Source organism: Zonotrichia leucophrys, chromosome 14, assembly GCF_028769735.1.
Source record: "Zonotrichia leucophrys gambelii isolate GWCS_2022_RI chromosome 14, RI_Zleu_2.0, whole genome shotgun sequence".
Taxonomy (NCBI): Eukaryota; Metazoa; Chordata; class Aves; order Passeriformes; family Passerellidae; genus Zonotrichia; species Zonotrichia leucophrys.
Genome location: NC_088184.1, coordinates 234,220 through 250,000, shown reverse-complemented (window position 1 = coordinate 250,000; position 15,781 = coordinate 234,220). Strand labels below are relative to the sequence as shown.

Below are 15,781 nucleotides of genomic sequence, written 5' to 3'. Positions count from 1 at the left end.
TTGTTTTATAGATTATAAATATACCTATATAGTGTATGTATAAAGCAAAATGCCTGTCCTTACTGATTATTTTTTGTACCATACTGTAAATTATATTATTTATTCTTTACCAATTTTGGAAAAAGGTGTTTTGGTTATTTAATATAATATACAAAAGCTGTTAAACTTCTTCTGTTTAAATTTCCAATTCAACTTGTAAAGCTGTTTTTATTCTTGTGCATAAATACATACTAATACTTGGTCTAACTTGTGTCCAGTGTGTTCCTTGCTGTTCATGTCCTCTCAAGAGTTTTTTCATTTAAGCTTTATTTACATGATCATGGCCTTGTGGGGGTGGGAGTTAAGATTTTTCCATAAGGCCAAGTCTTTCAGGGTGATTTAATTGCAGTGAAATCAGTTGCCTAACTCCCACTGGCATCTCACATCCCAGAATTTTGATGATTCTCACCATGATCAGAGAAAATTTTGGTAGGGTTGTTTTTTCTTTATAGCTTCCATTCTCAGTAGTGTCTGCTCAGAAATGTGGCAAACCAGAGGGCTGGTTATCATGAATGGCCTGTCTTGGGCCATGGGCACCAGAAACAAGGAGGAGAAAGAGAGAATAACAAAAAGTGTATAATTGATCAGAAATGAAGAATGTTCTAAAAAGCTCAACATAAGTTTTAATAGTATTATTTTGATATTTCCTTCCCATCTAAAAAGTGCATAGTTATCTCTCCTGCTTGTTTACTGAGAAAATTGGGCTATGACCAAGTTTGAGCTCTTTCTGTGCAGCTTCACCCCTCCACTGGTTGTGAGCTTTTGTCAGTATATATAAAAGACCTTTACATCTTTTCCACCTTCTGTCAAAGCTGCAACTGAATCTTTCTCACAATTTAGCTAATTTTGCCCTTAATGACCAAAATTTAAGACTGTAAAAACAAAAGGAATGAGTCTGAAAAATTACTAGCAAAACAAGATACTGCAGTGATAGTACGTATGTTTCATGCTTTTTTGTTAGCTTTATTTGATTTGGTTTTTTCAGTCCTTCAAAACAAAAGCAGCACTGTGCTGCTAAATGTGTGCCTCTAAGTTTAATTCTTGACATATCACAGCTGTAGAGGTGTGAAATAAAACCTTCACCTGAAAATGTTAGCTTGTAACATCATCACAGTCAATGAAAAATGGTTAGAAAGGCCATGTAAATGCTGACTCTGCAGGTGCAGCTACACCATCTCTTTCCAGTGCAGGTTGTCCAGACAGCCAATGGCTTTCATATGGCAGCCATGCCATGCTTCAGCCACAGAGCTGCGAGCAAACCATGGACACGTGCAGGGAGCAGGGTGCAGCACAGCAGCCAGACTCTGCTCAGCACTGTGCTGATAAACCCCTGTGCACACTGACAAGGCCAGACGAGGGCCCAACACACAACAGTCACAGAACTGATCATGTTGGAAGGGCCCCCAGTGGCTCATCTGATCCCATTTCCCTGCTCAAGCAGGGTCATCCCAGAGCACATGGCATAGGTCTGTGTCCAGATGGTTCTGGAAAATCTCCAATGAGGGAGACTCCACACCCTCTCTGGGCACCCTGTTCAGTGCTCAGTCACTGCACAGTGAAGAAGTTCTTCCTCATGTTTGCGTGGAACTTCCTGGGCATCAGTTGGTGCCTTTGCCCCTTGATTGACTAGCTGACACCAAAGAGAAGAGCCTGGTCCATCCTCTCACTACCCACCTTTTAGATGGGTACACATTTCGTACACATTAATATGGTCCCCTCTCAGCCATCTCTTCTCAAGGTCAACAGGTCCAGCTCCCTCAGCCTTTTCTCATTAGAGAGATTCTCCAGACCCTTGACCAACTCAATAGCACTCTGATAGTGCTCAAGGCACTCCATGTCTCACTTGTACTGCGGGGCCCAGATGTGGACACAATGCTCCAAATGTGGCTTCACTAGGAGTTGAGGGGCAGGATCATCTCCCTCAACCTGCTGGCAATACTCTTTCTAAGCCCTGGACAATATTGCCCTTTTTGGCCCCAAGGCACACAGCTGGTCAGGGACAGATAGCTGTGCACCAGGACACCCAGATCCTACTCTGCAGCACTGCTGTCCAGTGGGTTGGCTCCCAGCCTGTACTGGTGACCAGGGCTGTTCCTCCACAGGTGCAAGACCTGCATCCCCGTGCGACCACCACAGCAAACAAGGCGTGCCCAGAAGGGCGTGGATCTGATTACCATGGGAGGCGAGAACAGGCGGGGCCACGGGTTGAATATGTATTGCAAAGTTGTGCAATGTATTGCATATGGAACACCTTTGTGAATAAAGATGTGGGACAGCCCGAGGCTCGGGGCACAAGTTTTCACGACAGCTGTCTCGCTTGTGCCAGGCGCTGACATACATACCCACTTCATAAATACATCGGGTTGTGGAGTTTATTTATTCCGCGTATCGCTTCAATGCAGCCGCCCATCACTGATACAATTCACTGACAGGCTCAGCCATTGGCTACAGCCTGAAGCCTGGTTGGCTATATGGGTTTTTTGCATGTTTTTTTGGGACTTCAGTCTGAGACTGCATCTTTTTTGGTGAGTTTAGGGGACTCAGTTCCCTGCTGAGCAAGCACCATATATTTGAGTTCTCTCAGCAACCGTGACGACCAGAAAACTGAGCAAACAGCCTGCGCTGCAGCGCCCTTCCCGATCCATGTCCTGTTCGCTTGCCCGGGTCGCCCGCGCTCGCTGGAGCGGCTTCGATCTCCCGCACTGAAACGCTCCCTCTGCGCCTGAGGGGCTGCCGGCTGCGGGCGGGGCTCAGGGCGTGCCGCTCGGGTATCCTCGAACTCGGAAACGCTGGGTAGGGCAGCAGGTTACGAAGTCCTCCTTGAGATTATTCCATACGATGATCTTCCTTCTGTTTTCTGCGTTGCACCCCTATTTCGAGTGAAACCCTCACAAAAAGCCTCAACTGGAAGGCCGAAGCACGAACCAGACCTCCCTCCGCCACCACAGCCCACACCCCTAGCCCACCCCGTCGCATTAAATACACTCCCGCCGCTCACCCCGCCCTTCCTTCAGCCAATGGCTATGCAGTTTCCTCTGACGGACGGGCAGAGCAACCAATGGAAGGCATCGGGGATAAGCGCCGACGCGGGTCCCTTTAAGCTTCCCTCCCTCTGCGAGGCTGGCCGAACAGGCAGGATCTCGAGCGAGTTAGCTGCCTTCGATAGGCTGCTCGTCATGATGGGCAGCTAAATCGGCCAATAGCCGGGCAAGGCGGGGAGGCCGGCCTCCCCACGGCGCAGTTGGAGCGGGGCTGCGGAGCGAAGCTGCTGAGTACCACCATGTTCCAGGGCGCTGAGGCCGAGCCGGCCAAGCCTAGCTCCAGGTGGGGCGGTGGAGGACGCTCAGCAGGGCGGGCGGAGGGAAGAGTCGTACGGCGTCGCGGAGCCCTTGGCGGGGCTTTGTTCGAGCGCGGGAGGTGCAGGCTCCAGCTGAGGGCCATAAGGGGCAGAGGGGGTTGGGTCGGGGATGTAGTGTGCTGACCGAGGAGATCGGGCTCCCCCGAGGAACCTCTTGGCCGTGGCGGGAGGAAGTGGAGCCCCCTTCCTGCCGTACCGCCGGATAGAAGCTAGTGCGCGGCTGGCGCCTTCGCCGTCCCTCAGTTTGCTTGTCCCGCGCCCCGGGGGCTAGGCGGGGAGTGGCCGCATTGCGCTCCCGTTGGTGCTGCCCCGGGCGCGCCGGGAGAGCCGCAGGGCCGGGCGGGCTACCCGCGGTGGCCGCTCCCGGCCCGACCCCGGAGCTCCTGCAGGGACTCTGGCGCGGAGGGAAGGGCCTAGCGCTGTGGAGCACCTTCTCCCCCCGTGTTTCTGCTCACGGGGAGCGAGGGGCCCCAGCTACTCTCCGTGCACAAACGCCTACGGATGTCGGCTTGTTTCGCCCTACGAAGTTGAAACATATTGCTTTGTTTGGAGGAGGACAGTTACCCTGAATACTGCAGTGCGTGAGCGCAGTGATTAATCCATGTGCGAGGCTGTCGCGTGGGGAAGGAGGAAGGGTTTCGAAATTGTCCAAGAACGCTGTAAGTTTTCTAGTATTCCAGTAGGTCCAAGCTGTAACATGGTTTTAGAAGACTTTTGAGGATGCTCTGTCCTTAGTGTAGTCTCTGAGGTCTGTTTTCATAATAATTTTGAAACTACGTTTAACGCATAAAGTGGGTTTCCAGGCAGACCACTGCAACGTGTTAGTTAACAGCGAGCAGAGGTGGCCATACAGCTTCCTCCTGTTGCCGTGTCGGGGTGTGTTTGTGGTGCCTGAGAGCAGGCTGGAGCCTGTACCAGAGACTGTGGCAGCGCCGCCGGAGCTTCCTTAGCGGGTTTGCAGCGTGGTCTCTGGGGCATTTACTATATCGACTGTGCCATCAAGGGTAAAGGTATCTGGTTTGAAGACACGGCTGACTCATTCCCTGAACAAAACTTTGTTCAGCGAGAATGCAAATCCTTTTGCAGTTCTTGGTACGTAGAAGTTGCTCTATTTAAATCTGAGCCTTATTCAAGATGCCAGCAGCAACCACCAGCAGCTGTGAAAGTGGGGAAAAAACGTCTTCCTAGTGTGAAAATCATGCCTAGAAAATTATAAACCCGTGTTTGCGTTTTGAGAACTTCGTAGTACAGGGATATTACTGTTAGAAATAAATTATACTAAGAAGATTTTAAGTGAAAGCTTTCACTTAATTGTCCAGTGAAATGTATTTCTAGTGATCCTTTAAATATGTACAGTGAAAGAGCAAGCAACTAGTTTGCTGAATTAACTGCCTAGTTTTATTTTTTCGAACTTCAACAATGACGCTCTGTATTTTTAAGCAAGTTTTGCTGTTTCAAAATAAAACATGGTACTACATGTCGAAGAGCTTCTAAAAGCAAAACAGGACAGAGTTGTCTCATTTTGCTATTGTGCTATGAAGATGCAGCGTATTAATGCACACTCGATTTGTCCTGTGTATGAGCAGTTTCACAACCACTGCAAAGAGCTGACAATGGTAAATTCAGCAGTACTCTTGGGGCTTTCAGCTCAAGATCATGGTTGCATAAAGCAGCTTGCTGTTTGTATGTGTGAGCTGGTTAACGAGCCGTGAGTCTCCATTGATCCCACAGCAGAAGCACCCCAGGACCTCTGGTCTTGTTTTAGGGCCTGCAGTTCCAAACCTCAGCACCTGCTTTCTGCCACTCTCTTATATATAATGCAGCACTTATCTGCTGTATTAAAACAGTCTAAAAACTGGTAAAACTTCAGTGTTTAACTTTCAGGCAGGATTGAAAACAATTATGTAGCGGGTGTCTTGAAGTAATAAATAAACCTTCTATAGGTTGGCTGAAAGGCTTAATGAGGAAAGGGCATTCAAATACAAGTGTTTTAGAACGTAGGGGATATAAAAAATAAAATACCAGAAAAACTAATTAAAATTCTTCAAATCTGCCAGAAGAGAACAAAGCAATTAGTGGGGGCTTTTAAACTTGTAGAATAGGGCTCTTGATTTAGCTGTTTTAGAGAAGTTCACAAACTTCTGGTCTGCTAGAGGGGAGGGAGAGAGAGGCAGATTTAGATTTTGTAGAAGACAAAGGGTTGTTTTTTCATGGTTTGAAAGAATAAAGCAATACCTTCTCAAAGGAATAAAGACCCAACATACCTGGCTACAAGAAACAAAAATGTCTCTGTATAAACTGGCATAATACTGATGTAAACTAAAATGACTATAAAGTATAAACTAAAGTTTTTAAACATTTTAACTGAAGATTTTTAACATAGAATTTAACATATGTTACTGTTCATATGTTAAATTACATGTTAAATTTCTGTGTACTCTGTTGGAGCAGCTCATCTTGGCTGAGTTTAGCATGCTGTTTTCCTTTGGTAGGATTTACAGGTGAAGTCTGATTTTCTCACTGCCTGTCTCACTGCTCTAGAACTGAGTACATGGTAGTGCAGGGAGGCCAGCAGTGCTCTAGAGGCTACACAGAAAGAAAATTGTAGTCTCCCACATATTTGGTTGGAGGAAGCAAGTGCAAAGCCCTCTCCTCTTGTTGGCATCAGCTGACAGACTTTGTTGCTGTACTTCAAGGTTACTTCTGGTAACTCCTGTCAATGATGTAGTTATCTGACTTTGTATTAGTTCAAATTTTATTAACCTGGTGACACTGAAAGTTTATGTAATGCTTGGAAGGAAGGTTCCCAGCATTACGAAGTTCTTGAAATTGAGATGGTAAATCCACTTTGTGTGTAGAGTCAGGCCATAATTTTGTGTGGTGCTGGCAGAAAAGGTACTTGTGCTGATTTCAACCTTGCAAGTACCACCAGGGATGCCTCTGGTCAATTATTCAACAGTAGGGTTTTCATAGTGTGGCTACTAAGCTGAAAATGAAAGGACAGTATAAGATTAATTGGTGGATTTATTTTGATGAAGTTTCTTTACTGAGTTATCAAGACTTTTAATCTTAAAATGGATTTTCTCTAGAATTTCTTTCTGCAATAGCTCTTAAAACCCATTATAAGGATGAGAAGTAATTTGATTCTTATGATTGGCTATTTTTGTTGTAAAGAATCTGAATGTAGTTATTTTATTATTCCCTCCTATGCTTGTAGGCATGTGTTAAGCAAACAGTGTGGTAAATTGAATGAATCTGGGCTGTAAGAGACTCCAGCTGTATAAACAGCTTTTTACTTCCTTTCAGTCTCTTTGCTGGTATACTTAGTGTAGTTGGAATGCAAGAAGGACGAAATGCAGTTTAAAAATAGCTGGAAAGAGTAGGTAAAGTAAAAAATAATTTAAATTATGTGAGAGGAGTCCACTTTAACAGAGACTCCTTCCCAAACTACTTATTTGTAGAGTTCCCTTTCCTATGTCTCCCTGCTTTAAGTACTTAAACTGCCTCATGGTGAGGCATTGTGAATGTTTGAAATACATGATTTACCTATACAATGTCTGCTTTAATTGTGGGTTTAAGTCTTCTAAAATATGTGGAGAGCACAGAGGCTAGTTGGGTCTGTAGTCTATTGGACACTAAATTGTAAATAAATAAGCTTTGTGTAATCTAACCTGTGCTTTGGACAAGGAGTTGTCCTGTCTGCTGCAATTCTAGTTACTCCTTAAGCTAAAAGTGTGTATTAAATCCATAGTTGTACTAAGAATTAAAGTATTGAAATTGGCCAGCAGAGACAGCCCCTCCGAGGCTAGTGCTGCGCATATAAACTGTTTCCAGACTAAAAGAAGAACTTTTTTCTCCTCCCTAAAAGGCCTAAAACTGCATTCTGCATCTTGAGATCTGAAATGCACACTAACCTCATTTTCTGACAGAGCAGCCAAATATCTCTACTTTTCTGAAATTAAATCTTAAACTGGAGTAGATCTTGGCACCAAGAGGTTCCTCATTTTATACTTGATGTAGCTCGCCTGTGATGACATTTTGCTGTCACAGGGCTAGGGAGAAGAGGGGTTGTAATAATTTACTTATATGTGAATTGTTCAAGTAGAGTGGGATCAAGATCTTGCAATTTATAACTGTTCTCTTGGTTTAAAAGCAAAGGTTACTTTAGGTTCTAGAGCAAGGGTTAAGATTACAAGTAGTATAATTGAGCTGCTACCTTTGTTCAGCTGCTAACACTGTGGGTAATTGGTAGATGTAACTGTAAAAATTATTTTTAATACAGAATCCCAGAATCATTAAGGTTGGATAAGGCCTCTGAGATCATGGAGTTCAACCTTTGATTACTTGTCAACTAGACCAGAGCATTAAGTGCCATATTGAGTCATTTTGTGAGCACCTTCAGGGATGGTGACTGTCACTGCCCAGGGCAGCCCATTCCAATGTTCAACATCCCTTCCTGTGAAGAAATTCCTCCTGATGTCCGGTATGCCCTCTCCTGGCACAACCTGGGCCTGTTCCTTACTCCCTGGCGTCAGTGCCCAAACCCCACTGGCTGCAGTCTCCCATCAGTTGTGGGAGTTGAGCACAGCCAGTACGTTCTCCTCAGCTGCTCCTCATCCAGAGCTGCCCCCAGCTCCATTCTCTTTTATGGATATGCTCCAGCCACTTCAAGTCTTTATTGTCACAGTGGCCCCAAAACTGCCCCCACGGTTTGAGGTGCCTCCCCAGTGCCCAGCAGAGGTTGCTGTCCTGGTCCTGGTACAGGCCAAGATGTCATTGGCCTTCCTGCCCACCTGGGCACACTCAGCTCATGTTCAGCCATTGTCCACCAGCACTCCTAGGCCTTTTTGTTTTGCTGAACTTCTTTCAGCCATATTTAGGTATTAATCTCTTTCCTGTGCTCTTTCTGTTAATTTTCCAATTGATTTCCACTGATTCTACTCCCAATAGTAATTTGGTTCCTTTTTGGGGAGGGACCTGTAATCTGTTGAACAAGACTTAGGCATTAACTATGGAATTACTACTGAAGGACAAGCAAATGTTGAACAAGACTTAGGCATTAACTATGGAATTACTACTGAAGGACAAGCAAATTACTTTTGGTAAGTTTTCAAGAAGTCAGATGATTTCTGCTGTAAGCTCAATTTTTTCTGCAGATCCATTTGATATCCTCTGGTGCAAAGCTTTAGTTTTAACTGCTAAATAATTGACTTTTTGGTATTCTGTCTCTCCATTCTAAACTACAGCAGCTATTATGATAACTGATGGTTGAGACTAGCAATTTTTTTAGTAGTTATGAAATGTCTGCCTTTATTTAAAAGTCAGTGGGTATGAATTGTATCACAGATTCAAAGTTGGTATATGCAGTTTAACACAAAGTCTGATTCTCTAATGGTTATTTTTAAAATCCTAGCCATCATAATCTCTGTTACTTCTGGAACACCACAGATAGTGTAGCCATTTGTGTAGGTGGCAGTGTTAGGATCATTCCACCTAATCATAGATACCTTAATGATCAAGTTGATTGACCAGGAGGTTGGCATTATTTGTGCTGAACTTAAGAATATTAAAACAGTTCTTGAAAAGTAGATACTTCATGGATATAGTAGAATTACCTAAAGTAAATTAAAATCAGGATAGTTACATACAAGGAGAGAATGGGAAGGGGATATCAAATATTTTGAATGCTATAAATTTTAAATGAACTTTCATATCTTGTTTCTTATTTGGTGATAAAGGGTACTGAAACCCCCAGGGGGAGATTCTAGTAATCTCTTTGGGAGTACAGAAGAAGTGTCTTCTTCAAGCAGGCCACACCGGATGGCATCCGATATCTTTGGAGCATCAGAAAAACCTCAGAACATTCCAAAAAGAACAAACCCTCCAGGTAAAAGCTGCCCCCTCTTTCTCTGTGACTGGCCTCTGAATTGCAGCATAGAATGGTTTTGTGCTCCTAAACTGGAGCGCTGGGATCTGTCTTTTTATGTTACATACTCAGTAGGTTTGAACAACAAATCTCTTCAAACTTCTGGATATGTTAATATTTCAGTGATTTGCATGTTCACAGACTTTTTAGCACTTTATTCAAGTCTTAATTCTTTCCAAATTGAGATTCTAAGAAATGATGAAAGGAAATCGTTTCATATTGTAGAGTTGTCAGCAGTTAGCCCAATTTGAGACCTGCCAGTGAATTGTAACAAAGGATTTCAACCAGGCAAATAGGACTAAGTCCCTAGGCAGCAGGGTTGTACAAGTCCTTCAATTTTTATTTATTTTTTTTAATATAATGTGATAAAATTAATCTAGAAAAAAAGTCTTAACAACTGCCTTGCAGGAGGAAAAGAAAGTGGCATTTTTGAGGACTCTAGTTCTGCTCAGCCTCGTCCACGCTTGAATCCACCTGGTGGGAAGACAAGCGACATCTTTGGGTCTCCTGTCTCTCCTGGCATTGTGCGAGCACACCCGAACAAACCCAAGGTATTTCTACTTCTGTTGCTGTCAGATCAAGCAGCTCCAGGGTCCTGTTGTGCTCTGTCATATGCCTGTGCTCTCCCTAAGAACAGAACTGAATGTGCATGGAGTGACTTTGAGTTAGACCGTTATTCCCAAAGTCTTTTTGATAACTTGTTATTTTGGGTGTATCAGATCTCTGCAGTTTGTTGTGAAAGTATTAATTAGACTATGGATGTGCATTCAAAAAAAAAAAAAAAGAAAAGGAAAAAGCCTTTGATCTTTCTTGTAAGTGAGGTACAACTGGAGCTCTTGACAGAGCCAAGAGGCATTTAAACTGGATAGGGAGAAAATATTTCTCCTTATTTTTTTTTTATTTTATTATTTTAGCAGATGTGATCTTGATGCAGACTTGGGAAGTTGGTGAGCTACAGTCATAAACCTTTGTGAGGCCTGGCTATGCACTTCAGCTCTCTTAAATACATGTATCTGCTGTCACTTTAAAAGCACTTCAGCAGAGTAGGCTTGCCGTGATCAACAGTAAAAAACTGAACTTCAAGATCAGTGGTGTTAGGCCCAGCAGGTACTTGATTTGTACAAGATAGACAAAAGTGTCTCTTATTATAGTGTTAGAGTTGTTATACATAGATTATACAGTTGAGTTTTGATCTTAAAGCTTGGATGTGTAATAGTTACTTGTAGTTATGACCACATCTGTGTTTGGAAAAAGCAGGATATGTTACCAGTTACTGTATTTAAGTGCCCTATATGCAGATTTACAACCTGCTGCCCCTACTCTAAGTACCAATAAGTGAGTAGGTATTGGGGTGATAATGTTTCTGGCACATCAAATAACATGGAAATTTAACATTCTATGAAACTGCTGTGGTTTAGGAATGGTATTCCCCAGTTTAGTGTTCCCACTGAAAACACTCTGAAACGTGCACCACTCATGCTCCCCTCCTCCTTCCCCCACCCCCCAGGGGGGAAATGGGAGGTAGAAGGTGAAATCATGGGTTGCTATATGAACAATTTACTGGAAATAGCAATGAGATAAGAAAAGAACAGTAACAGCAACAAAATTACTAATGGAGTGTACAGGAAGGATGAACAGTTCACACGCGGGGGCTTGCCACATGGAACACGGCTCTACCCCAGCTGCTCAGCCACCACTGCCCACCCCACAGCCTGCACATGATGTGGTCTAGAATAAGCTTCAGGTGCCTGCCATGCCCTCAGTGGCTGCTGCAAAAATTAACCCTGTACTGACTGGAACCAGGACAGAAATTGTCATTGTGCTGAAAACACAATGTGTCTAGTTTTTCCTGAAGCTTAGGAAAAGGGGATCAGTCCAATTTACCTTTCTTGCCTTTGTTTTTTTCCCCTTAAATTTAAGCTGTTGGTAGAGTGCTTTCTTTTTTTGCATGTTTAGAGTAATATCTGGGGCCATATGAAAAGATGAGGAGGAAATTTGGGATCTAGGTTTTGACAGGAGTAGTGCTGTTGGTGTAGGAGAGGGCTTTGCTTTGCTTCTCTGTACCCCTTTATTGGGATGGTTGCACTTTCTTTTTAGCTACATTTTTTAGAAATGTAACTTTAATTCCCATTAATTCCTGACTAAATGGAAGACACCATTGTGGAATTTATGTTATTAATTAGAGCATTGGAATTGTGGGAGGTAGTGAGCTGGAAAGAAGACGTTGAGTTTCATGTGTGGGAAAACAGTTTTCTGAAGTGTGGCTGTGTATTTCCAACAGTCAGTTCAGATTGTTGGGGAAATGGTCTTAAAAAGTTTTGAGTATTACCTGACTGTTGGGATACTTGGTGAAGACAGGAATTGCTGCATACAAATAGGGTCTTCCAGGGCTGTTTGTATTATAGTTGTGTGTATCAACTTGTCCTGTGTGATAGCAGGTACTTGACAAAAAGGGTAATTCCTGATCTTGAAATCAGTGAATCCTTAAGGTTGGGGAAGGCCTCTAAAATTGTCTGGCAGTTAACCCACCACTGCTGTGCTTACATTTTGATGATTTAATGTAGCCTCTTCACCTATGTTTCAATGAATTGTCTGAGATGTGCATCTTGCCATAACATAGAATCCCCTGCTTTTGGGGTTCTGTAGAAGTGGAAGGGATGAAGGGCTGCACACAGCTTGCTTTTATTTGATCAGTGATCTATAAACTTAAAAATGAAGCAAAATTTCCAGAAGGATTTGGTGGCAGACTTGCTGTTTGATAACAATAATACACTAAGATAGTTTTTGATTTCTTTGCAGGATCACATTGTCTTAAAAGAAGAGGAAATACCAAAGAAGCTAGAAGGTCAGCAAGAGAAATTCTTTTCTTTGTTCTCCTTGGGAAGATAAGCTATGAGGAAGGTTCTTGTCCTTCTGCTTAAACATTAGCCTAGTCTCATGTTTTTAGGACAATATGACTGAAAAGTTTAGTCAGAAATCTAATTGTTTGTCTCAGAGAAATGGTTCTCTTCCTCTTATTGAGGAGAGGACAGGCGTGAGTTGTGATACTCTGTGTCTCTGTGTTTAGATTTGCTTGATACCATGTGTGTGTATATACAAATACGTATGGAATCTGTATATGGCAAAACATCAGATTACCACTTCCTCTCTTGCTATCTCCTTCAAATGACTAATTTTGGCTTTCTGTAGTTGTAAATAATAAACAGCTGATTGACAAAATTTATTATTGCTCAACTAACTGTTAAAGAATTATGGGATCCCTGCTTTCAAGCTCAGTATGAAAAGATTGTTTGGTACGTTGTATCTCTTAGTTGCCTGCAACTGCCAAAATAATTCTGAAGGTGTATTGCTCAGTCTTTATATCCTTAAAAGGATATGAAATACTAGAAAGATTGCTGAAAGAAAAGAGGAATAATTGTGAAAAGTGAAATTCTTTTCTTACTACATGTTTCCTTCAGGAAAAATGACCAGGTAATGAGAAACCTTGGTGTGCTGTGGATGGGAGATGTGGGGAAAAATGCAATGACAGAGGATGAGGCACTTTGTGCACTACAGAATAGTGAGTGATCTGATGATCTATTATGTTTTCTTTAATGTAGCTACAGAAAATACCAAACCACACCTGGAAGACGGAGGCGAGAATAAAGCTCTGGGCAAAGAGGAGCAATGCAAGGAGCCAGAACCCAAGATGGACAATCACGAGCCCCGACTAGGACCAAGGCCACGCTCACACAACAAAGTCCTCAATCCACCAGGGGGGAAATCCAGCATTGCATTCTATTAGGGTCATCATGTCACTGTCACTAACGGAGAAGCTCTTGTCTGTGGCGGTGAGGTCAGTTAATACACTATTGCTTGTGAATAGATTCTTAGGCAGATGAATGAGGGTTATGTTAGAGCACGTAGGAAGGATAATCTGGAGATTTGGGAGGAAAGGCTGGGGAGGGAATGGGTGCTTTGTGGGAGATGTGAGTACTGGCCTGCCTGGGTGGGTGGCAGAGCCAGACATTAGTGTAGCTTTGTGAAAAATTAGTGCTACTAAGTGGTGAGTTCCTCAGATTGTTAGGTAAGAACATAACTAGCTAGCTTGTGCCTCAGGACGCTCTTGTAGAATCAGGCTTCCATACAGTCAACACATCAAACACTGTGAATGGGAAGGGGCCTGAAGGTCACATTTGAAGATTCTAGAGTACTGCAGGTAGGCTGGGCTTTCCCCTGGGCAGTGGGATGCAGCTTCCAGTGTGAGCTGACTTGCAGTCGTGTGACTGTAAATGTGCTCCGCTGGAACAAGTAGTGCTGACATGGTTAAGAGTGTCTTCAGTTATTGCTTCTTTTTCTCCTTTCTTGCTTGCAGCACATGATTGCTGATACAAGGACAAAATATGTTGAAAGTTTCTTTTATACTCCTAAACAATCATATATTTGTAAAGATTGTGGTCTTCCCCTGCCTAGGTATTCAGGTCTTTTGGATGCTTTTAGTAATTTGCTGATTACTGTAACTAGTTCTTCACATGTGGCGGTCCAACTTGCTGTTTTGTGTAGGTGCTTCCAGTTGAGTGCTTGTATGTTTTCTGGTAAAAATGTGGATGCAAACAATAGCTTTATGGTACTCTTTGAACAGAGGCAACTTGGAAGTTTACCATGGAGCATATGCTGAGGTGTCAGCCAGGTCTCTCTGACCCAGCCTTTGTAGAAAGGGCTTTCACAGGTTTTCACTTGGCTCCTTGTGGAAACCAGGACAGTTCTCCTGTCTCCACCACAGTGAATTTCCTGTTGGTTTTGCCTGTGCTGAGTCTGTTAGTGAATTCTTCTGTCTTGCATCAGCCTTATCTTTGCCTTTGACTGTCTCAGATTTTTGTTGGGAAAACTATGTGAGTTCTCCCCAACTATGTGAGTTGCATTTGATTTTGATGTAGATTACCTTAGTTGGAAAATCAAAGCCAGCACAAACAGAAGGTTTGTATTACTAAAATCTGTCATAAATCATGTTTGGAAGATGTGCATGTTTTGCACAGATGTTTCTGGGGGAGGATTTGTTCTCTGAATGGATTTTATTATCATATCCAGAGCTTTGATATATGAATGTTATCTCTAGGTGCTTTCTGTTAAATATATTGAATACTGATCTTTTAAATCTGACATATCAAAACAGGCGTTGTTCAGGTACACCAAAGAACAAGTGGCCTTATTGTGTATATCCACTGCTGTTCTAGCCCACATTCCCTGAGAACTGCTGCCATTGAGATGGGATGCTGGGCCAGGTGCTAAACCTTTCTGTGATTGTAATGCTTCCTAAGCTGCTCAGCTCCCTTGTGCCAGCAGCTGTGGGTGACTGCTTTAAGATTTAGCTGCCTTTTCAAATAGTGAAACGTTCTGTCCCAGCAGTGCTGGGATAGAAACAGCCATGGCAAGTAGGGATTCAAATGCCTTTGTACCTTTCAGATTGGTTTGGAGCTGCCTGTTAATTTTCCCCCAGGAAAACAAGGCAGTAGTTCAAACTGCAGCCCTGGAATGAACTTATGTTACTTCCCAATATGTATTTCTTAGCCCCTCTTCCTGAGTCTGTGCTCTCCAGCCTCTGTCTGAGTCTCAGACACATTAGCCATTTCAGTTCCTTGTTCCAGTACTTGACAGGAAGCTGTCACATAGAAAAGCAACCAGAGGCTGCTTCCTACACCAGAGCAAACTGGTGTAGGAAATATTTAGTACCTAATGTGCATTGGCTTCAGTGCCTGTCCTTTAAAGAGCAAATTTTAACTAGGCCTTAAAATAGTTAAACTATGTTAAATTTCTTGTATTTCTTTCTTTGAAATGGAAACAATGTTTTCAGTTCTTCATGTAAGATTGATTTTAGCATTTCTCTGGGACAGAATGGGATTGGAAATCAAATGACAGAACGTGCAGTTACCAATAAACAAGTATTTTGTTACTTTATTGTGTGCTACAGATGCCTGCTTTTATAAATTGGTCAGTACTGTATTTCACCATAGATGCACTGGTGAATTTTATGGTCTGAAATGGGAAAAATTGCACGTATGTTTTCAGGCCTTCTGTACATGGACTGTGCTCAGGAGCTGTGACATCCAGCCCAAGGCTGCCCATGAGACAGACACCTCTTATCCCTGGGGAGGGGGTAGTACAGTAGCAAGAGTTTAGCTTAATGCCTTTTTGTGGGCATCATTCCATGATGTTCTGTTCCATGCTGGGCTTCTGTTATGTTCTTCAGCAATATTGTAAATAGAATAAATACTCAAATATTTTAAATAGTAAAGGCTATTTGTAGAAAAACATAGTAATTCCCCTTGAGCCAGGGATATTCTTTATGTGGAGAAGTCATACCCTCACTTGTGTGTTTCTAGTGAGTGCATAAAACACCCTTCATGTGCCAGACTGCCTTGGCTGACAGAGGAGGGAACTCCAGCTACTGATATTGTAATTCTGGGTGAGCTGGACCCAGT

At 43.1% G+C, this 15,781-nt stretch overlaps 2 protein-coding genes and 1 long non-coding RNA gene across 4 annotated transcripts in view; 2 read left to right on the top strand and 1 right to left on the bottom strand.

The window, feature by feature from the left end:
- CRAMP1 (cramped chromatin regulator homolog 1) overlaps window positions 1-219 on the top strand; it is a 50,233-nt gene extending 50,014 nt beyond the window's left edge. Inside the window, exon 22 of the transcript XR_010442016.1 lies at window positions 1-219. This exon is cut by the window's left edge and continues 1,774 nt beyond it. The gene's annotated coding sequence lies outside the window, so the exon portion shown is untranslated.
- Window positions 220-2,780: 2,561 nt separating this feature from the next.
- Window positions 2,781-3,276, bottom strand: LOC135454283 (uncharacterized). The gene is made up of 2 exons (XR_010442058.1): window positions 3,038-3,276; window positions 2,781-2,909 (listed from the first exon to the last, which is right to left on the bottom strand). It is a non-coding gene; the product is annotated as an uncharacterized LOC135454283 (long non-coding RNA).
- JPT2 (Jupiter microtubule associated homolog 2) lies at window positions 3,206-15,257 on the top strand. Of its 2 annotated transcripts, none has more exons than XM_064726256.1 (5): window positions 3,206-3,363; window positions 9,136-9,284; window positions 9,732-9,874; window positions 12,123-12,168; window positions 12,923-15,257. In XM_064726256.1, exons 1-5 carry the CDS (start codon window positions 3,320-3,322, stop codon window positions 13,105-13,107), a joined length of 567 nt encoding a protein of 188 aa, XP_064582326.1. In that variant the 5' UTR covers window positions 3,206-3,319; the 3' UTR covers window positions 13,108-15,257. The 2 variants fall into 2 exon arrangements, with proteins under 2 accessions (XP_064582326.1, XP_064582327.1); XM_064726257.1 differs by having other exon boundaries at window positions 3,231-3,363; window positions 9,208-9,284.
- The last annotated feature ends 524 nt before the right edge of the window (window positions 15,258-15,781 follow it).